Raw genomic sequence first — 22,386 nt, 5'->3', positions numbered from 1 at the left:
ACAAATTGACAAATTGTAGTCCCCCAAACCTCTGTTTACAGCAGCTTAACCCTGAAGGCCTGGTAAAAGCTTGCTTTTGGCACTAGATTTCCACCGTATCTGTTTCTGGGTATGTGTCCAAGCACTGCACCTTGATGTGGCAAATATGGGCAGCCCAGCACCTATTTCATACCTCCATATAAGTAGTATCTTTTAACTAGGTACTAGATCTGTCTCATCTGAGGAGCATTCTGGGAGCAGGTCTACTAGCTGGGATTTGGTATGAAACACAGTGGCAGCCACAGCTTTCCTTCAGAAATCTAGCTGCAGAAGAGGAATTTGAAATCAAACACCTGAGAGGAAACAAAATCTTTGAGAAGAAAAAGCATCATACCAGGATGTACAAACCAAAGTTTCATGTAAATTCCCTTTTCACTGATAGAGGATCAAGTTGGGGGAAAATGTAGATCATAACCAGTATTTCTTAGAACAAGTTTGTTTTTTCTTTTCACTAAGCTGTTATTACTAATAGAATCAATGTATTGTGATAAGTAGCAAATAACTACTTACTTATAAGTAGCAAATAACTACAAATAAATACTACTACAACACATTCACTTCTTCACTTGCAGAGTTCACTCACAGACAGTCACTCACAGCTACCTGATTGGAGCAATATTTGGAAACCAATCCCAGCTGTATACTCAGTTGCTGAGAGCCATACTGGCACTCCAGGGGCTTCTCGAGAGATGTCTGGACAGTTCCTCAGAGGGTCATACCCTTTATTATCAGATAGCAGCCACTGCTGTCTTGGATGTGGTTCAAGTTATACAATCCTCTGCTGATGCTTGTGTGCACTAGTAGCCTTGTACAGTCCCAGCAAACTCTTGGTTCAGTTCTCACAGTTGCAACAAGACTACTAGTCTATAAAGCTTATCAGTCCTTGGCAACTTTTATAAACTAACTTCTCATTAGGCACCATTCCTGTCTTTGGCCTATTGTTTTCTGGTAACCATTTCCCTGTCCAAACCTCTAGATCCTATAGAACCAGTTCAGACGAACTCAGACAGAAGGGTCCTTTATCATAGAATCATAGAATAGTTTGGGTTGGAAAGGACCTTTAAAGGTCATCTAGTCTGGCCCCCCTGCAATGAGCAGGGACATCTTCAACTAAAGCAGGTTCCTCCAAGCCCCATCCAGCCTGATCTTGAATGTTTCGAGGGATGGGGCATTTACCACCTCTCTGGGCAACCTGTTCCAGTGTTTCACCACCCTCATTCCTTAAATCTAGTCTGCATCTATCCTCTTTTAGTTTAAAACCATTACCCCCTGTCCTATCACAACAGGCCCTACTAAAAAGTCTGTCCCCATCTTTCTTATAAGCCCCCTTTAAGTATTAAACGGCCCCAAGGTCTCCCTGGAGCCTTCTCTTCTCCATGGCAAATGTTACAAGGATGGATTAATCTTTTTGACTTACACAGTGTTGTTAGGATCTCACTTGAAATACCTTATCCGCTAGTGCATTGTACTGTCAGAAGGATCTATGTACCATACAGTGAGGTCTAGAAGGGAATAGCAAAAAGGTTTAGAGATCTAGAAGACGTAGCCAGTGAAGTAAAAGGGAAGAACTAGTGTTACTATCAGAAAACATGGAGAGAAGACATGACAAGAGCTATCAAATATATAAGAATCTGTCTCAGAAACTGCTAGACCAGTATGGCACGTAGGTATCTTAGATTACAACACTTTCATTAGACGTTTATTAGGGTAAACTTTCAAGCATCAGGGATAAAGCAGCAATGAGACACACTGTTTCACAGGATGGTAAAGGCAAATCACTACTGGTGTTTGAGAACATGCTAGATTAGGAAAAGTGGATGCTTATTTGTGTATAGAAATTCAGAATCCCATCCCTCTTTCCTGTTATTTTTACTTTTATGATAGATTGTTCTGTTTAAGAAGACACAAAAACTTTTACTTAGAACCAGCCTTTTAATGCCCATTTAGTGAACAAAGTAGAATAAAAACTTATTTACATGTATTTCACACACACACAAAATATTTTAATTTAAACATAATTAAAATCTCTCAAAAGATTAAAATATCAAAAAATAACAAATTAAATAAGGACCTTCTCTAGACTAAGAGCTTTGAGTCATTTGATTGTTTACATTTGGCATTAAATACACTGGAAAGGTAAAAAAAAATCAACTATATGTGAACCTATTGTATATTTTTAGGGTTTCTGAATCCAGAGAATATACCAGTAGACCAGTATGACATGTATTGCTATCATCACCTCAGTCGTGATGGAAGTCTGGAATGATACTCAAAAGATTAAAACAGAGTTGGACCAGAATCACAGAATCACAGAATCAACCAGGTTGAAGAGACCTCTGGGAGCATCGAGTGAATTTGTTTAGAAATTAGGAAATACCTTCCAACAGCAAGTTTCTTTAGGCTTTGAAAAAATGGCCTAAAAAGGTATGAAATCTTCTCTGGTATGGGAGATTTCCAGAATAAATTTTATGTAACTTTTTTCAGGTATGAATTAAGTACAATTCATCTTGCCTATCCCCTTGCTTTTGCAAAATCCTTTGAGATCCCTATTCTATTATTTAAATGATAAAATATTTCTATTCACAATACATTCAAATCTTTTATTATAGTTGATCTTTCAATGTTTATGTTGCAGAATTATAGCAGAAGAAAAACAATTTATACTTTCCTTTCTATCAGTCATATACAGAAGAGGAAAATGTGTTAAATCAGATATTATGGGCAACACAAAGAGTTTCTGTGGGTACCTCTGTAGCAAAAGGAAGATGTGGACTCACTGCACTGGAGCAGGCTGCCTGGCTGAGGCAGGGACGTGGTCCTGCTTTGAGCAAGCGACAAGTGCCAGGTTGCCTTGGGGGTCCCGTCCAACCTTCGCAATTCTGCCAGTCTGTGCTGGAGTTTGGGGTGGCATTTTCAGGTACCTACAGATCTGGATGCACTTTTTGAAGCGTGCTAAGGAGCGTATTCTCACAGTTGCTTGTGGTGAGCATGGTTTTTCTTGTGCCTAAAGGTGATGCTGGACTGATGCAGAGACTGGAACTGCCTGTGTTCTCTTACACAGAATAGATCCACGTCTATGTGTGTGCTCAACAGTTCTCCCAGGTACTACTGCTTGTGAGCAGATTTCTGGATCTGCCTTGAAAAATTGCTTTTTCCTGCTAGTAGAGAAAGCAAGAATCATCCTGTGAAAAAATGAACTAGGATTTCCATGGGAGAAAATTGTTTTGCCTTAAGAACTCTTGTATTCCATTGCTTTAATTCCTTTAAAAATCAGGCCCAGGATTACCCTGCTTATTAAACTGTTGACAGCTCATTTTGTTCAATGTTGGTCACAAGACAATTTGATTCATGAGTTCCAGGGTCTCCATCACCACGGTATATCACGTTGTCAAAACTGGCTGTAATTGTCTGCCGATCACGTCTTTTTTTATAGAAGAAATAGAATGTAAGGCCAGCTCCTGTTAGCAGAAGGAAGATCAGTATAACAATCATCCCACCTAAACTATTTGCGGACGAAGGAGCAGCTTCATTTTTTGATGCTGTGAAAGACAAAACAGAGCAATTACTACAAATGGCCAGAGACTGCTATTGCATACAACAAACCTCTCCCCAAGTAAACCAACTGGGTGAACTGTAAAAGTACTGAACAACCATAACAGCAGTTAAAATTGATGCATTTTCTGGATGGACAATGCAAAATTGGGCACAATCTCTTCTATGTTCCTTTTGAAAGGTGTATTATATTGTACCACAGTATACCATTCATAAAGCAAAAAAAAAAAAAACATTCAGTAAGACATACAGTTTCAGAGAAGAGCTCTCCTTTTAAACAGATTTAAAATAAAATCATCTGTGACAGTTAAATGGGTATTTAAATGAAAATTTTCTGGAGGCAATTTTACTTGTAAATAATAAATGCCTATAAACATTGAAATTCTGTTTAATGTGCTTATAAGAAACCAACTTACCTTTGTTGACAAGTGAATCATAAGTCGGATCAACTTCAATAACTTTAAAATTAAAATATATATGTATTATACACAGTTTGCAAGCAACCATTCAAAGATTAAATCAATACTGCATACATAATTTTTACTTTGTATTCCTATCAAATTTTTAATTATCATAGAATCATAGAATGGTTTGGCTTGGAAGCGAACTTAGAGATCATCTAGTTCCAAGCCCCCTGCCACAGGCAGGGACACCTTTCCACTAGACCAGGTTGCTCAAAGCCTCAGCCAACCTGGCCTTGAACACTGCCAGGGAGGGGGCATCCACAACTTCTCTGGGCAACCTGTTCCAGTGTCTCACCACCCTCACAGTAAAGAATTTCTTCCTAATATCTAATCTAAATCTACCCCCTTTCAGTTTAAAACTTGTCCTATCACTACACTCCCTGATAACGAGTCCTTCCCCATCTTTCCTGTAGGCCCCCTATAAGTACTGGAAGGCTGCTATAAGATGTCCCAGAACCTTCTGTTTTCCAAGCTGAAAAACCCCAACTCTCTCAGCCTGTCTCCATATGAGAGGTGCTCCAGCTCTCTGATCATCTTCGTGGCTCTCCTCTGGATCCACTCGAGCAGGTCCATGTCTTTCTTATGCTGGGAGCCCCAGAGCTGAACACAGTATATGGAGATGAAAAATACATGAAAACCTTTTCCCTGACAATTCGGTGTGAATCTATCAAATATTCTTGTTAAAAATATTTGTATAAAAAAAACCCAACAAGCCAAAAAACCCCCAATTGTCTCACTATTATTTGCTTTGAACACTTTTTGGTAGAGGAGACAGATCTTCAAAGTTTTTACAGTTCTGCAGTGTAAGGCTTCACATTTCACACTGAAGAACTCAGTTTTTTGCACTTGCAAAGTGAAAAGCATATTTGTACTCAAAAGTATTTACACTGTATTTTTAGGCAACTTCCTTTTCCTCCCTTCATTGCCTGGGGAGTATGATTCAGTTAATTGCTTGCAGGACTGGCTGGGTGGGCCCTACAAAACTCATGGATGACTCCATTGCCAACCTGCCAACATGTGGAGATCCACAAGCAGGAGACTCAATTTGTTCCACGTTGCATCTATTATATTTGTGTAGTGGATCTGTTTGCCACTGGCAAATCTGGCCTATTTCAAACTGTCTCCCAGTTGATGTGTGCAAACACAGCTGAATCTGCGGGTATACAGTGACTCACGCTAGCTGCATCTGTACAGATTTACATCCTTCATGCTTTGTGCAACACTGCTGTGCATGCAAGGGGGACTCACCCCAGCCGTGACACATTCAGATTTCACATGGATTGGCGTCCAAAAAAACACAGGGCCACAAGTAACCATTAAAAATGGTTACTATGCTGTTTGGTTGTCTTGGCATGTCTCCCTGTGCCTGTGTCAGCAGAGAAATTAATTGGGCCCCGCTGCCCACCCTCACTTGATACTTTCTTCTTGGCCATCCAGCAGATCCCAGCACACTTGACTGGTACTGACCCCACCAGCAGTACCTGCCTTTCTTCTGCAGGAGCTCAGTGATTTTGCACTGCTGGCCATCAGCTTAGCTATCAGGAGAGTGCCTGCCTTTCATCTCAGAGCTAGTTTAGTTGTCTATTCATCATCTACTGCCCCTTGCACTCTAACCACAATGACTATGAATTTTATCTGCACTTCCACCAGGTGGTATGTTCTCCCCTATCCCAGGGTACAGCAAATGCCAAGAAATCAATGCTTTTAAACTGAGAAGAGGAAACAGTGACAAGTTCTTCTCCAACATTGCTTCTCATTGTCCTTAACAGAAGCTGCTCTTGGCTTTGATGCAGATGCACATGCATCAACATCAATACATAAAGCGTACCCAGTGCATATGCACTTTGGCTTGATGTATATTAACCACTACTTCTAAAATAACCCAGTGCACAGAAATTCAGAACTCACTTTTGGGGATTTTGCAAATAAAATTCTGGTCAACAGAGCAGTAATAATTCCTCCAGGTTCCACTTGAGACATCCATATCAACACAGTGTTCATCAAAAATTCCTGTAGGCTCTCCTTTCTCCCAGTTGACGAATTCTACTGCACTTCTGTCTGTCCATATCCATTCCCCTAAAATTAAATGTATTAATTGATGAGTGAATGAAGTGGGGAATCGTTTCTAGTCTACCAGGCACAACAACATTGGATATGGAATTTATTAGTTGATTAAATTAGCATCACAGTGGGCTCATTTCTCACTCTTCTAACAGTCAGAGATGTTCATATGGGAGTATACCAAATGTAAATGCTCACAGACAAAGTTAACCCCATTAGCCCTCAGGGCCATGGCTGTCAGTGATGTAAGGAAGACATGCCCAGGCTACCTGAGGACTTTTAGCTGAAGGCTGTGCTCAGGACTCACCTGTGCCTGGGAGCCTTAAGAAAAGCAGAAAACTTGCATGAGCCACACTCTGCAGTTCAAGGATCCAGATCACTGAGGAGATGTTCTTTATATGTGGATCCAAGATCAGTGAATAGCTGCTTTATTAGAGCTGGATTAATCAATTATCTTCGCAGGCTGAATCAGCTCTCTTTAATAATTACTCCCTGCTCATCTCCTGCTGAGGCCCATCAAGTAGGAATAACTGGCATCTCTGCTCCCTCAGGATGTGCTTTCATGGCAGCATATCCTGATATAACTCGCACTGTCTCAATGCCACCTCCTGTCCCTCTGTCTGCAGCTGCACTTTCCTCTTGCCCTTGCTTGCGCTGCATGTAGCAGTGTGGCAGTGTAGTGGGCCAGGTCAGGAACAAATCACTCCTTTTGTACTGTTAATTTTCAGCTAGAACAGATGAACCTGGCCCACCGTGCAACAAGGTGCCTACCATTGCTGGTGGTGAGATACAGGGACTAGGGGCAGCCATGGTCAAGGCCACTCGCTGCAGCCCAGTCTAGACTTGCTCTGGAGATGTACTCTCAAAGTCTGCCATGAAAAATAGGCTTCAGAATTACAATGATATAGAAAACAAGATCAAATTTGCAGTTTAAAAAAATACCTGAAATATTTTTGGATTAAAATTAAAAGTCCCAACAAAAAAATTATGAAAAAATATTAGAATTTAGATTTAGAAATGTTCCTAGACAGCTCATATGAGCTGCTATATCCTGTGTTGTTTAGAAATAAATTTCAGTTTAAGGCTGCCTCAGCTTTTAATTACAAGACAATATTTTTCTTAAAAGACTAACACTGGTTAAATGTCAAGCAATTTGAGTAAAAAGAAGCAACAGGAAACATTTTAATCGACTACTGCAGTGCTAAGCTATAACCTTTTGCAGACTGACATATACTCTAATTACAGCAAAGATACAAAAAGCATAGACCTCTTGGTGATTTATGTTTTAAGTATTTTAGCAGAAAAGCTATTAAACATTTAGCAGTTGATTTCTCTCAGATTATTTAATTAATATTTAGTATATTAGTATATTAGTGTTAGTATGTTAGTGTTATTTAGTATTCTCTTTGTTTATTCAGTATTTATTTTCATCTCAGTATACATTGTGAAACACTTACCATCAATATTTTTGAACAATCCTATCCAAAACTTTCTGAAGTCATTTGCAAGTGGAGACAAATAAAATAAGATAAAATTCATTTCAGCTGAATCTTCTATGGAGAGCAGAGAAGCACCTAAAAATATCAATTAAATATTACATATAATTTCAGCAAGATCTTCCATTAGAAATTAATTATCTCAGTAAACAATCATTACATGTTTCGTGATCAACTTTTTCATATAGTAGAAAAGCTTGACAATAAAATTAAATTAGATAGAGCTTATGATTGATATACATACACACAGATCTACATATTATCTCTTGGTTCTGGATTAAAAAAACAAACACACAACCAACTTGTAAACTATCCTAATAAAAAAGGGCACTTACCCATTTGAATACATGCCATGGAAGCACCAGGCCAGCTTTCCTCAGAAGTGGTGTGAACATAGTAGCAATGACCACGGAAGGGAATCCAAGATCTACCACGCTTTGTTTCAGGACACTTTCCAGGAAGCTGTGGTGGTTCACTGGGGATTAACTCTATTAAGGAGACACAGGTTTCAGTGGGGTCTTAAAAGCCAAGGGAAATATGTAGTCCTGCACCACATATCAGCTCTACCAATTTGACAGTGATTCCAGTAAAAGAAGTATCCCATAAACTTAACTAATGATAAAAGATTGAACTAATCATGGTAAACTAGTAATAAACTATACTGGCTGGAGCTGGTTCTCCAATCTGCTAAAGAAGGCTTACACCAGTCTTACTGCAATGCTCTTCACCAAGGCAAATTTACTTAAAAATTATGAAACAGAATCAGGGAAGAGTCAGTATACATAAAGGATTTCGACACCACCACCACAAGCCAGTGGCTTGTGTCCAGCCAGTTTGTAGCAAGGTCGGTCAGAGAAGCTGTCTGTACCTGCCCTTGTACATACATCCTAAACTATGTAGAAGTAGAATTAGTAGCCTACTGCATCGCCTGATTAAAGCCAAAGCAGAGCTTAAATGAATATAAATTTTGCTGTGAAGTATGGTGCAGAGGTCATAAATCTAATATATAATTTAAAATATATTTGAAAATTAGGTGCAATATTTGAGATCTAAAATGTCTCAGTAGAAGCTTCCCAGGATCTTATGCTCTTAACAAATAAATTAATCGATTCAGCTGCTACACTGACATAAGTTTATTATCTTCCAATATTACAAAATATACTTTTAAATGAAAAAATACATCATTGATATAGTTAGGCTAAAGTTGATAAATTCTGCAGTTACTGACAAACAAGGATGCAGAAAAGATCTATTACTTGTGGCATGAAATGTTGCAGTTGTCTTTATGATGTGCATGCATTGATTGGCCTGTGAAATTAAATGTCTGGAAATTACTCAAGACAGGCTGGATCTGGGAGTTCTTCCTTGACAAAAGCAATAGTTTATCACAAGGAATACAGTGTCTATCACAGTCTTTGTGTATGTGGAAAAGCTAAATTCAAATAAAGCCATGAATTTAAATTCCAGCCTCTCAAATCACATTACTCCCATTCACAACTTACCGTTGGATTGTTTACAGAGAGATAAAAATGTTTCGTTGCAAGATGCTGTCTTCCAAAAACCATCCAAATCTACATAGACACAGGCGGTGTTCTTATTTGGCTCTCCACTAGCCCAGTTATGATACCTGCTCCTCCTTCTATCTGACCATATGTAATGGCCATGAGTCTAAAAGGAAATGACAATAAAGATTGTGTCACATACAACAATTAGATTGAAAGAGCATTAAGATTGCACTTGCAGCTATGTAAAAGTTAGGAAAAAATCAAAATCATGGTTTCTCACATAAAATTAATTCATCTTCTATCATGAGTACATAACAGTCTGGCCCAGACTGCCACACTCCACAGCAGGGCAGTGGTCCTACAGATGTTTATTTAGTACACAACCTACGTGTCCTGGTTTCATTGGGATTTTGTTTCAGTTTGTGGCCAGCCATGGTGGTCAGGCCATTAGCAGTTAAACCCAAGGCAGCTGACCCAGGCTGGCCCAAAAGTGTATTCTATATCATTAACATCAAGTTCACTATAAAAGGGAGGGCTTGGTGGGGAGAGATAGGGCTCTTTCCCCTTCCTCCCACCAATGGTTGCTCTTCTTGGAGCAGCTTGCCAGTGCTCTGTAGATAAGTATGATTTTGTGTGTTTTGTGTTGTTATTGATATTGTTTTCTTTATTTTATTAAATCTGTTTAACTTCAAACCCATGAATCTCTCTCCTTTCCCAATTCCCTTCCTCGGTCAGGGAAGGGACATCGGGTGAGAGAAAAACTGTTTATTGTTTAGCCCTGGGTGTGGGCTAAATGAAGACACTGCATTGTTCAATTCACATCATCCATCTTGCGCAGTAGATTGGCAAAGGTAACAATGCAGTAACAAATATGAATATACAATTGAAGATTTTATCAAAAGAGTTCACATATGCGTGCAGATAAAATAAAGATTGCTGAGAAACTACTATTAGCATTCCTCTAACACAGGCTTCTCTATATATTTAGTAAGGAAATAGAAAAAGCAGAAGCTCCACTAGAGAGAGGACTACAATACTGATGTTTTTCATGGGGCACACACCACAGACCTCTGCAACCTGTGCTAACAGAGCTTGTGGTATGTTTCTAGCTCTTGCAAGGATGAGCTACTAGAGACAAGATGAACATGTATTTTTTCAGTGGATTTCACCACTATTTGCAGAGTATGCCAACATTAGTCAGAGCCATGGCTCCTGTCACCCCATCCTGCGCAGACTAGCCCCTTCTTCCTGTGATCTTTGGAGGCAGGCTCCCATCCAGTTCTCTGTGCCAGTTCCTTTCCTGTACTTTTTCCTTTGAAGTCCTTGGCCACATGTCATCCTAGATTCCTGTCTAATCCTAGTTTCCCAGTGCCTGTTCTCACTGAAGTTTGGCTCCAGTTCCTCTCACCTCAGCACCTGTGCCCAGGGACACCCTGTGTCCCACCAAGCTCCGGCTCTACCTCTCTTCTTCTGATTTCCTATCAATCAACTCTGGTTCCAGAAATATCCAGCTGCATCATCTTTTTTCATGTTCTTTTTACATGCCTCTAATAGATGCTTCCCCTTTCAGGCCTTTCCACTCTTCACTGACTGACTATGTTTACAGTTTTTCACAAGGCACTGGCTTCAGCTCCAAAAACCAGCCTAACGTGTCCTCGTTGCCAGAGGCCTGCTCCAATCTCTGTGCTGCACCTTGCCATTTCCCTTGTTACTCAGCACAAGCGCTTGCAGTGCTACGCCGGAAGTTAAAACAAGGCTTAAAATAACCTCACGAAAAAAGAACTATTTTTAACGGAAGTTGGTTCCACGGGGTGCTGCACAATGTGTCTCCAGAAACAGCAGTGCTCCCCAACATCAGCATGTGGTAGACCATGGTGTAGGAAGTGGAAACTCCATAGCCACTTTCACCACTGAGGCCACTATCTACTGTAGCTACGTCCTTCGTGGCATTTGGCTGAGGGAGCTGGGGTTGTTTAGCCTGGAGAAGAGGAGGCTCAGAGGTGACCTTATTGCAGTCTACAACTACCTGAAGGGAGGTTGTAGTGAAGTGGGAGTTGGCCTCTTCTCCCAGGCAACTAGCGATAGGACAAGAGGACACAGCCTCAAGCTTCGCCAGGGGAGGTTCAGGTTGGACATTAGGAAGCATTTCTTCTCAGAAAGGGTTATTAGACATTGGAATGGGCTGCCCAGGGAGGTGGTGGAGTCACCATGTCTGGATGTGTTTAAGAAAAGACTGGGCATGGCACTTAGTGCCATGGTCTAGTTGACACGGTGGTGTCAGGGCAACGGTCGGACTCGATGATCCCTGAGGTCTCTTCCAACCTGGTTGATTCTGTGATTCTGTGATTTGAAATGCAGGCTGTGGCAGTTCTCACTTACATTATGGACGAATGTTTGGGTGTGTTAAACCCCTGAAGTGGAGGGAAGTCCAGTATCTCAGCAAGACTTTGATGGCTGCCACACATTCACGGATCTGACCGATAGCACTCACATGGGAGCAAACAGCACCCACATCAGTGGATCCTGTCAACCTCTGAGCAAGAAATATGGCTTATCTATGCTGATCTAGGGTAGTGATATGATTGTCACAAGCATTTGATAGACTCACCATGTTGCTGTTAAGACCAATCCATACAGGCCCCCCGTGCTTTAGTATTTGTAACCACAGGTAAGATTCAACATAAGGATCCAAAACGCTGGCAAGTTCTGCAAACTGGTCTCTGCAGTTCTTCTGTGCTTCTTCCCAGCTCATTTTGTAGTTGATGACTGCATAGCGGTCATCACCATAATTGTTAAAGCCAAACATTGGAACTATGGGTTCGGAGTTTTGCAGTTTGGGGTCTGTAATGAGCAAATAAACAAAAAGAAAAGTCGAATGCTTTATATCGTCTAGACATATGACACTGAGAAAAGATCTAGTGTACTAGAGTAGTCAAGCAATAAAGAGAGGCTGGAATAACAAATTAATTACTGGTCTAGTCCTTAAAATAGGAAATGTTAAGGGTTTTTCTCAAAAAAAAAAAAAAGTGTGCTCATCTTGTTAAAATGGTCCATAGTGCATGTGATGATACTGTCAGATTAATTTCAGTTAAAATAGAGTTGAATATGGGAGAGTCACTTTTAACACCAGTTTGACATAACCGCAATAAATCAGCTGTACTAGAAAGCAGTGAAAGAAGACTTACCAGAATTTTTCTGGCATATGTAGCTTTTGCTTGTTTTACATTCTTCATCTTTCCATTTCCCTGCCTGTTCAATAGGGTTCTTCATCATAAAGACACAGTCATCCTACAGAGAAAATGAGATTATCAAGAAAAACTTGTGGATAGATAAGAAACATTCCTACTGCTGCTGAATATACAGACTCACTTGTCACACAGTCACACACAAATGAATAATACGAAGGTCGTATATATGAACTCATACAAGCAATGATCAGGAGCAGTAATATGACAATAAGAATTTACAACTCAGCCCTATGAAAGGTTGCACTTGGATGATGGAGGGAGTTGCAAAGTACAGCACAGAGGCAGGAAGAAGCCTGTCTGTATGTATATAAACTTTGCATGCACGTGTGTGTGTGTGCGCGCACATGCAGGTAGACATCCATGTGCTAGGTCTGGCCCACAGGGCATTTCAGCTCTGTTGCTATTTTCCTGGAGGTTATGGGCAAACTCTCCTCAGCATTGAGGCTTGCCTGGAGAGCTGAAATCCTCTTCCTGCCCCAATCCGGCACTGGGATCCAAAGTTGTCACCACAGTGCAGGAATGTAGAGGTAGTGATCAGAAACAACCTTTTATTGGGGACACCTCACAAACCCTTCCCACTGCAGTTTGGGCTCTTTACCTTCCTCCTTTGCTGCCCTCACCATGAGATGCTGCTTCTTGGCTTTCTGCTGTGGGAGGCAGCAGCTCTCCCCACCTCATGTCAGCATAACCTCATGCTACCTTCAGACCCTTTCAGGGGCATTAGCCCAGGTCTTGGCTGCAAGTGAAGGAAGGTGTATGTGGAGCAACTTGTGTAGGGAAATGGGCATAGCCTTCTACAGAAAGCGTACACGTGTGCAAGATGGGGAAGTCCTGGAAATCCCAAACCCTAGCTCTAGCCTGGATGGCAGCAGAGATTGGACCTCAGAGAACTTCTTCCTGTTTTAGCTGGACTCAAAGCAATTCTGTTATGGAAAACAGAGAAACTTTGTAAAGCTAGCACAGGAGTACAGAAGTAGTACTATCAAGTACAGTATTGTACATTAGCCATTTTACAATTACTGAATAACACTCAGTTTTGTCTTGCAATTAAACACAAAATGGTATAGCAGTGCTGAAAGTTTCAAAGCATGCAGAAGAGATCTTTCAGAAGGAAGGTTTGATAGCAGGTATAGAGGGAGAAGACAAAAATGAGAAAGTAAGATCCAGAGTCTCCTTCTTTTGAGGTTTTTGTTCAGTGCATTTATCTTAATAAGCTCAGTGCCAAGAAATGTAAATATCAAGTTATCTGAGTATTTTCATCAAGTCTAAATAACATTCACTGTATCCCAAAATTATACAGTTACTGCTATGCTATGGTTTATTTCAATCTCCTGATCAGTCATGGTAAACTGAGGGAAATTTCTCACTTGTGTGAGTTTTGCGTAATGCTTCCAAACCTCTGTCTAGATTCATACACCATCATGACAAAACACAAAAGTCGAAAAAATTTTGTGAAGGTAGATCTCCCACATGATTATTCTGCTTTTAAAAGCAACCAGATTACTAAAAATCTTCATAAAGAAAACTTTACAGAAATTACAGTTGTAGCTATATATATTTTATTCATCTACCAAAGTTACAATGTTTAAAAGTGATAAACAGAAATTGATGTTTACCTTACTATAATAACTTCGGGAACCTTTTGCCCAATTTGTATAGTAAACTGGACTTCCATCTGTCCATAAGTATGTGTGCTCCTGATTTATGTCATTCAGTCCAATCCAAGCATCAGTTGCAGCTTTTTTTAAGAGGGACATGAGGAAAGCTGAAGGAAAAAGAAAAATTGTACAAGGAGGGAAACTGAATGCAGCTTTCCCCAACAGTGCAGACTCTAGTGTGCCTGGAACCAGGGTGATGAGTTTTGTTTTTTTTCTTTCTTAATAAAGTGGTAATCTTATGATAAAAATAAAAAGGATAGTCATCTGATGTTAAAGTCAGAAAAAGTATTTACAAACTCAAAGATGGGCAAATTTTGATACATAAAATTGTTTTCAAAAATTTTTAAGGAATTTATGTGTATACTCTTCTGTGTTATTGATCATTCAAGGAAGCAGGGAAAATGTTTTGATGGTATTACAGAAATTAACATGAGTACACTAAACCTTGGCACTACAGACTGTGCACTCCCTTTTCTTCTTTGGTAACTTCTTTGCTAACCAGACTTAATAACTTCATTTTTAAACAGGCATAATACAAATAAAACTACTCAATAATCAAGTATGTACGTACTAAGACCTCAGCCTTTTGGAAGGCCAGATGCTGTTTCCTGCTGTTTTCCTGTCTAGACTGACTTTCCACTAAAAGAACGTCCTTCCTCTGCTATAGAAAAAAGCATAAACCACAAGGACCGATGGAGTGAGCTAGGAGATGGTCCATCAGGTCTTTAGGACCTGAGGCATTACATTTCCTGAGCAAACATGAGGCCTCACTAAAAAAAACTGCACCATGCTGAGCAGCAAGACCAGCAGACTGAGGTCCAGCAGAGCAAGAGGAACAGGGGGAAGCTGGGGCTCCAGTACTGGAGCCTTCTGCTGCCTGAGGATGTGTCCTCCACTGACACCCATAGCATTTGGCTCAGCAGCTGGGTGCACAGTGATTTGTTTTGGATATTACTTCCTTTATGTGCCATTTTTACATGTACAGTGAAAAAAAATAAAATATGGGCATTTTATCATATGACAAGACCCTAATAAAAAATCTTAATATTTGAACTGTGTGAATTCTTTTGTACGTCCTATATTAAACCCAAAGCTATTATTTTAAAAGTTAATCAAGACACAAAAACCTATGCAAGCAGTTTTCCAAAGGTGCAATTTGTCATTCAGCATAGCTTGATACTAATATGTCATAAATAATAGCATATATTGCAGAAGCTATAACATCTGTTTTAATCTGTTTGTCAGGAATTACTTGATGTCTCATCCAGTATCAAAACATTGGCACTTTATACCTTGTGTTTCCTTTTTTGATATAGTAGCCAGGTTTCCTCCAAAATCAATACAGTTGTTCCGTGCAGCGTGCCATGTCAATGTATCATTTTCATTAAGGCCAAATACTTTGAAACACTGAAAAAGAGAATTGTGCCTCATCGGTAACTGGATGGCATTTAAATTTCTGGTAAAAATATCTGTTTGTAATAAAGAAGATACGCTGCAGATTTGAAGCAAAAAGGGAGATTAGGTGATTTAACAGTCCATTCTAGATTGTCTGTAGGTCTTTATGAAAGAGAAGATCTATACTAGAAAAAAAGCACAAACCCCAATATTTTAGCATACACTTAGAAGAAGGAATATGTAAGTCTAATAATTTCAGTAGAAATTATGTTAAAGCTTCTGAGCACACTTCTCAGGTATGACTTTGTGGAAGGAATGCCCAAGAAGACCTCAGAACACAAACAAGGATAAGGCATGTTATTGAAGCTAAACATCTCAGCTTCTGTTGCCCTGGTTGTTATACCAGGTTTGGTTCTCCCAGGAAAATCACAGAAAGAGAACGATTCTGACGTTACAAAGAAAACCATGAATTTACCTTTTCTTGTAATATGATCTATGAGATTTAACTAAGATGTCATTAGACAGCTTTGCCAGAGTCAAGCAACCTAAATGTGCTGATTAAAGCATGCAACTGAAAAGTTAATCAGGCAATTTGGGGAAAAAGTTGGGCAAAAGGGAGGTAGCTCCATGACAGTCAGAAGTGGTGTCTAAACACTCAGAGAGGAGTCAAGGACAGAACCTCTGGAAACTCCTTTTCCAGGAGGTGAGGAAGAGAGAGATATTTTTAGCTTGAGAGAGCACTGTGAAATGGAACAAACTCTGAGTCTGTGACTCTCTTCCCCAGGGCTGAGAGAGGGAAGGAAGGAGGAGACAGCAGCCAGTGTGTCTCAAACAAAGGAGCTCTATCAAACGGAAACCATATTTTGGCTTAGCCAAAAGAGAGAGAGATGTAGCTAGACGAGGCAATGTAATCAAGGATTGTCTTCATTGCTAGGTGTATTGTCAACAGTGTACACTGTTGTTTTATAGCTTTCATAGCTTATTTGATGACAGGCTATGGATTTTAGATATATACACTCCCTTATCCTGAAATTTTGTCTTTTGAGAAGGCTAAGAGTGATCTTACACTAGAAAGCGTGGTGAAGCTTATAACTGAATTACTTAAAAACCTTAACAGGTATTTGGTTATACAAAAAAAATGATAAATTTTCTTAAGGGAAGGTGCCTTAGTGGCTTAAGACCCAAAGCATAGTAGGCAAGGGACAAATAAGTGTCCAGGCAACCTGTGACAGGCAGATAAGCTCAGCACAGTAAACGAGAATATACAACAGCTCCACACAAGGGAAGTTGCTCAGCCATCCTTGGCAACACTAACAAAAATATAAGCCAAAGTTTTCTTCTTGTATGTCTCATGACCTCTCTCGTAACTGCTGTGATCCCAATAGAGTCTATAATTTGTATTTCAGGAATCATATTTTTAGAGTCTTTAAAAATACACAATCAGAACATATTTTGTGATAACCAAAAACCCTGCTACAACTGAAAAACTGAACCAAAGATTATTGTTATTCTGTTTTTCTTAAAATACAATACACTGACATTTCATACTGCACCTTGTTATCAAAGAGAAGCCAGTCTTCTGAACACCCGCCCTTTGGTGGTGGTGAAGTGGGAGCAACAGTGGGACGAACAGTAGTGTTAAGCCTTTCACAGATGAATAACTCAACTCTGCCACAGTTGAGATCATTCCATGTACCTGAAAGCAAATTAGAATAAAGGAAAAACTAAATGCAACTGAGACAGGGATAAAAAGTGTCCTTTCCCAAAGCAAATCTATTGCAGGAAGTAGAACTGATAACCATATTTGTATTTATCTCCCACAGAAATAATGTGTATTTTTTATGTATGTTCCTTAGAAATACTCAGGTTTCCAGCAAAATTCAGAATAGGAATGTTTTGCCTGAGAACAGAAATATTTCAATATTGAAAACCCATAGCATCACCAAAGGGGAGTTTTAGTTCAAATGCTTAATTCACCTCTCTAGGATCTCCAAGATCTCTAGGAGCACTCTGTTTATATAAGGTACACGGTCCTTGTTACCTTACTACCTGAGTCTTACAGTCTTCTGCGTATCTTTTCTCACTATAAGAGTGTGATGTAAGAGTATAACATTGACATCACCATCCCTGTTTTACAGATCAGGTAAATGAATAAGAAAATGGCATTAATTTCATGAGCTGTGGACAGTTACAAGGTAACTGTCTACAGCAGAGCTAATCACACTTTATGTGTGATATTGTCATTACAATTCAGTGAAGTTAAGGATGTAATTCGTCTTATCTTAAAGAAGATCTCCAAAACAGGACATAATATTTACTCCCCAAAATTGTTCACTTCCTTCCATTGACCTCTAACAGAGCTTAGGAAGATTACCTCAGCTATAGATTTTGAGACTAAAAATGTTTAAAGTAGAAGAGATCAACTGTTCTGAAGAAGACTAAGTGCTTGGTTAGTGTAAGCACAATTATTTCCAACTCTCTGTATTAAAGGATATTTGTGGTTTTTTTAATTAAAATAGTGTATAGCATTGTTTAGTAATAATCAAAGCCATGCCCAAGCCGTAGATTTAGGTAGTCATAAAATGGACAGAGGTTAGAGGAAAAACAATACTGACTCTATCTGCAGATGGTCTGATGCTTAACTGATTTGTTCACGTTGTTAAAATTTTCTGACAAAGCTAGGAATCAAACTGCAGATGTAACACAATGTGTTAGCTACATAGAGTTGATTTTTTTTAAAGTAGGAAGAAGACAACAGGATTTATTTTCCTATGCTTTTTAAACACACTATCAAACATCAGCCTGCTCAGTATTATAACTCACCCACCCTTGCACATGCAGCCCTCCCAAGCCTATGCCACACTGAGCAGACTGAATGTTGTTACAGCACCCACCTGTTTGGGTATACATGACCACACAGTTTTCATCATTATTTGCAAAATTGGGTTCATTTGGAGCCCAGGCAACATAGTTCACTGGAGTTCCATCCATCCACCTGAAAGAAGTCATTTGAAGGAATAATAATTCTCACAATATAAAAGCAGAGTATAGAACCAAAAGAAGGGGAAATAGTGCAAATATTATGGGAGAAGTGCTCCACTGAGGAGCAGAATTGTAATTTACAACTTTATGTCAAGACATGGCTGTAGACAGTTTTTGTCAGTCATTGAACTTCAACAGTCTCTTACAGACAGTCGTGCCAAATATTCACATTATGAGTCTGACAAACTTGATTTGCTTTTACTTACCGGAATGTCTTATCAAGGCTAACACTTAAGCCAATATAAAAGCTATTTCCCCAGTCTTTATAGAAAGCCTAAAACATAAAAAAGAAGAATTTTAATGATCTGTAAGAAAACAGATTTCGAATAAAATAAGCAAGGTCTCAAAAACCGCTTTAGTTTCAGCTGTACAATTGCATAGTATGCAATGTGCAGGGCATTGCTGGGATTATGTGCCTGAACTGCAAAATGAAAAATTTTCTTCCAATTTCCAGTATTTAAATTTAAAAAAAAAAAAAAAAGCAAAACAACATGAAAAAGAAATGGAGCAAAATGCTATGTTAAGAAGATAAGAACGACCTCTTAAGCAGGCTATAAAATAAAGCAATATTTTTAAGAGTTTTAGGAAAGCATAATGAGAATATGGCTACAAGTAAATGGTGGGGTTTACTACTTAGTTATGCAGAGGAAAGGATGGAATCATATTTGGTTTTAATACTATGAAACTATTTCCAAAAGTGTATATCATCATCAGGTTGTTCTCTTCCTATTAGAAAATATTCTGGCTTAAACCTTTTACTGAAAATCTAAAGTTCATTTTGACAAAAAAGAAGGGGGGAAGCTTTTCTTGAATTCTGTGAAGAGAATGAGTTGGAAAAAAAAACATAGTCAGTAACTGTAGCTTTCAGCTAGACAGAGCAAGGTTTTTGAAAGTTGCACCCTGACAGCGTTCTTGAAAAGAAGCTGAGGATTTGTCTACATGTGGCAATTTATCAAAACAATGATTATGGTGAAGCTCCTAAGTAGATAAGCCCATGAAAGGTGACATTGATTTTTTTTTTAGACTACTTTCTAATATTTCACAAGGCAGCTAAAAAAGGTACCTCAGTGAAGGACAGAACAGTGCATTTTTGAAGTAAAACATGTTTCTTACGTATTTCCAAAGAAAATTTTTTTCACTTTCACTCTCAATGACAGCAAGATCACCACCATTCTTCTTGCAAAAGTCCCTGGCTTTTTCCATAGGCATTGATTCCTTGCTGAAGTAGTATTCCTTGTGATTATATATTATCCAGTCATCTTCACTAACAATATATTCATAATCTGCAAGATAAATTATATAAGCAGTCTGTAATAGAAATTAACATCATTATATGTTAATTTATTTCTGTTATTGGAAGCACAAGACTTACTGAATGTGGAAGTAGGCTCTGGTTTCAGTGTTTCTCCTGCAATGTAAATCAATATCTGAGTATATTACTTTTCTCAGACATCTCCCAAATAAATACATTTATACAGTTGTTAGCATTTTAATTCCAAGTAATAAAATTAATCTTAAGGGTTACTCAGTATGCTTATTTTTGTCACAGACTTTCTCAGAATATCTGAAAAAAAATTTACACTCAGCAAAATGCCATGTTAGAACTGATCTCAAGTTAATCTTACAGAAACTGTGCCCAACTTTAGGCTGCTGTATTTCACTTCCTCAACATGCTGCATATACCTCCCAAACTTACATGTGTATCGCATGGATGAATTCATAGTTTCCAACTGCTTTTATTTAAATTAAAATGTATTAAGTGTTTCATTGTGCTTGATGGCACAGCTGGCTCTAATACATGCAGATAGTGTGATCTGACCTGGAAAGGATGTTCTTATCCGTCTCTAAAAGTTGCCTAACGAAGAAAGTCATCTTACCTTTTTTAATTTGGCAAACATAGTCTTGCATATGTTCACAAAATAAATCATTCCAGTTCATATTATAGTAGCCATTAAACATGCCACATTTTTCATTTCCATCATAATTGTTTGGTTCTCCACTTGCCCATTTTTCAAAATTTACCTACAGTGGAAACATAGCTTTGTTATTCTTTTCCTTTTAAAGTGAAACAATTATCTTCTATCATCCTGTTAAAGAACTATGTACTTCATTTGATTTCACGGTCCATCTTGTGCTTTGATGACAGACCTTATAAGGAGAAGAACATGACCCTTGCATATCATAATGACTTATCTGTCATGTTAATAAGCCAAGAAGTCTTGCCCTGTTTGTTATCAGGAAAGATGAAGATCTCTTGTCAAGTTCTAGAAAGAAGTGTCTAAGTACTGTCCTCAGCCCCCTGGGCTAGTTATTCTGCTCTGATGTTTCAACCTGAGACAATCCATCAGTGCTGCCATACGGACTTGGGCCTTGCAAACCTTGATCCACTTAAGACGGCAAGGGCAGCAAAGCCTAGCTTGCGTAGACACAAAAAACTATTTCTAAAAATAAATTACAAATGAGAATACAGAGATTAGTACAACCAGATTTGCTTAGATCAAGAGAGATATTCCACCACCTTCGTTGTTTTTTCATTAGTTTACATGTCATACTGATATCTATAACTATGAACTATTAAAAGATAAAACTATTTCCTAGAGTGGAATCAGGTAGTAAAGACTTAAGGTCACTTGCGACTTGTATAGGAGGAGATGTGAGAGCTATCTGCCAAGATATACATGGAAAATTAGACAAAAAAGCTGGAACAATAAATTATTTACTCACTGGTGAGCCATCACTCCATACAAATCCACTGTCAGAGTCCAAGGCACTTAAACCCATCCAGTAAAATAAGTGAAGATAATCTCTCTGTCTGAATGATTACAAATACAGACAATCAGACACAGTGTGAAATAGAGAAGGAGAATATATATCATCACATTATTCTGTGTTTTGATGCTTGAAGTACCATTTGAGACAGTCATATAAAGTAATCATTCAATTGCCATGTGGGGAAAAACTCCCTGGCACTGCATGTGGCAGGAAGCAGTGAAACACAGAGTTTCATGGGAAAGATCACAGGTGTCTTGAGTCCACAAATGCTGAGTTAAATGAAAATATATTTTAAGGTCTTGGTTCTACCAAGTAATTTAGGCATTCCTTGGTCTCCCATTTTTTCCTCTTAACTAAGGAAGGAAAGCAGCACAAACTATTCATTTAATCAAGAGTATTTAAGCTACTGATCAACTACAAATAAGCTAAAAATATCAGTTTTATCTCTTTGAACTAAACTCAGTTGAAACCAATTTTGATGATCCTTCTTTCATTTTTGTGTATGTTCAGGCTACTTCAACGCATAGCACCACCTTCCCAGAGGCCTGCCAAGAAACCCTTTTGCTCACCTCTTTCTACCCATTTCCTTCTGCCACTTTGCAAGGATATACACAGTCTTCACAAAGTAGAAATTGATACCAGAAATTCGTTATGTCTTTCAGAAAGGTCATTTTTAAATTTTTTTTTTTCCTATATTTAAATGGTGGACTGTGCAGATACTTACAAGCTAACTATCAGGTTTTGTTCTTCTTCGCTGTGGATACATGCCAGATCTCCTCCGATGGCTCTACAAAAATCTCTTGCACCAAACCATGTTTGCATTTTCTCCCTTCCTCCCTGAAAAAGCTATAAAAAGTGGATAATTAAATACTGTGCTGGGTATTACAGACATTTAGAAACAGCATTCTGGGCTTCTGTCTTTCTTCCCATCTCCTGGTCTCTAGTTTTATCACTTCCTATTTAGTTATGCAACCATAAGCCTGTGGTCGTGTATCAAATTTGATTATTACAACTTTGCTTTTCCTGTCATCTCAGAGTCCCTGTGACTCCAAACTTCAGTTCAACCTACATACAGCACTTTCCAGCACTTCCCCAGCACATCATCTGGGGATGGCTGGAGATGTGTTACCACAGACTACCTATCAGGTAGGCAG

General features: G+C 38.9%; 1 protein-coding gene across 1 annotated transcript in view; it reads right to left on the bottom strand.

The window, feature by feature from the left end:
- Positions 1-1,951: 1,951 nt before the first annotated feature.
- The window catches only part of LOC137665621 (macrophage mannose receptor 1-like), a 31,942-nt gene continuing 11,507 nt past the window's right edge, over positions 1,952-22,386 (bottom strand). Inside the window, exons 13-30 of the mRNA XM_068404871.1 lie at positions 21,957-22,078; positions 21,185-21,272; positions 20,338-20,482; positions 19,833-19,868; positions 19,574-19,743; positions 18,667-18,734; positions 18,313-18,413; positions 16,972-17,114; positions 15,316-15,430; positions 13,982-14,130; positions 12,303-12,405; positions 11,726-11,958; positions 9,115-9,280; positions 7,948-8,100; positions 7,574-7,690; positions 5,964-6,131; positions 4,008-4,049; positions 1,952-3,578 (exon numbers count right to left, since the gene is read on the bottom strand). Coding sequence (XP_068260972.1) covers positions 3,334-3,578; positions 4,008-4,049; positions 5,964-6,131; positions 7,574-7,690; positions 7,948-8,100; positions 9,115-9,280; positions 11,726-11,958; positions 12,303-12,405; positions 13,982-14,130; positions 15,316-15,430; positions 16,972-17,114; positions 18,313-18,413; positions 18,667-18,734; positions 19,574-19,743; positions 19,833-19,868; positions 20,338-20,482; positions 21,185-21,272; positions 21,957-22,078 — 2,364 coding nt within the window. The 3' untranslated portion in view covers positions 1,952-3,333. The remainder of the gene's footprint in view (positions 3,579-4,007; positions 4,050-5,963; positions 6,132-7,573; positions 7,691-7,947; positions 8,101-9,114; positions 9,281-11,725; positions 11,959-12,302; positions 12,406-13,981; positions 14,131-15,315; positions 15,431-16,971; positions 17,115-18,312; positions 18,414-18,666; positions 18,735-19,573; positions 19,744-19,832; positions 19,869-20,337; positions 20,483-21,184; positions 21,273-21,956; positions 22,079-22,386) is intronic.

This window comes from Nyctibius grandis, chromosome 7 (assembly GCF_013368605.1).
Source record: "Nyctibius grandis isolate bNycGra1 chromosome 7, bNycGra1.pri, whole genome shotgun sequence".
NCBI classification, from domain to species: domain Eukaryota; kingdom Metazoa; phylum Chordata; class Aves; order Nyctibiiformes; family Nyctibiidae; genus Nyctibius; species Nyctibius grandis.
The sequence above is the reverse complement of the archived record's forward strand: the minus strand, read 5'-3'. Positions and strand labels throughout refer to the sequence as shown.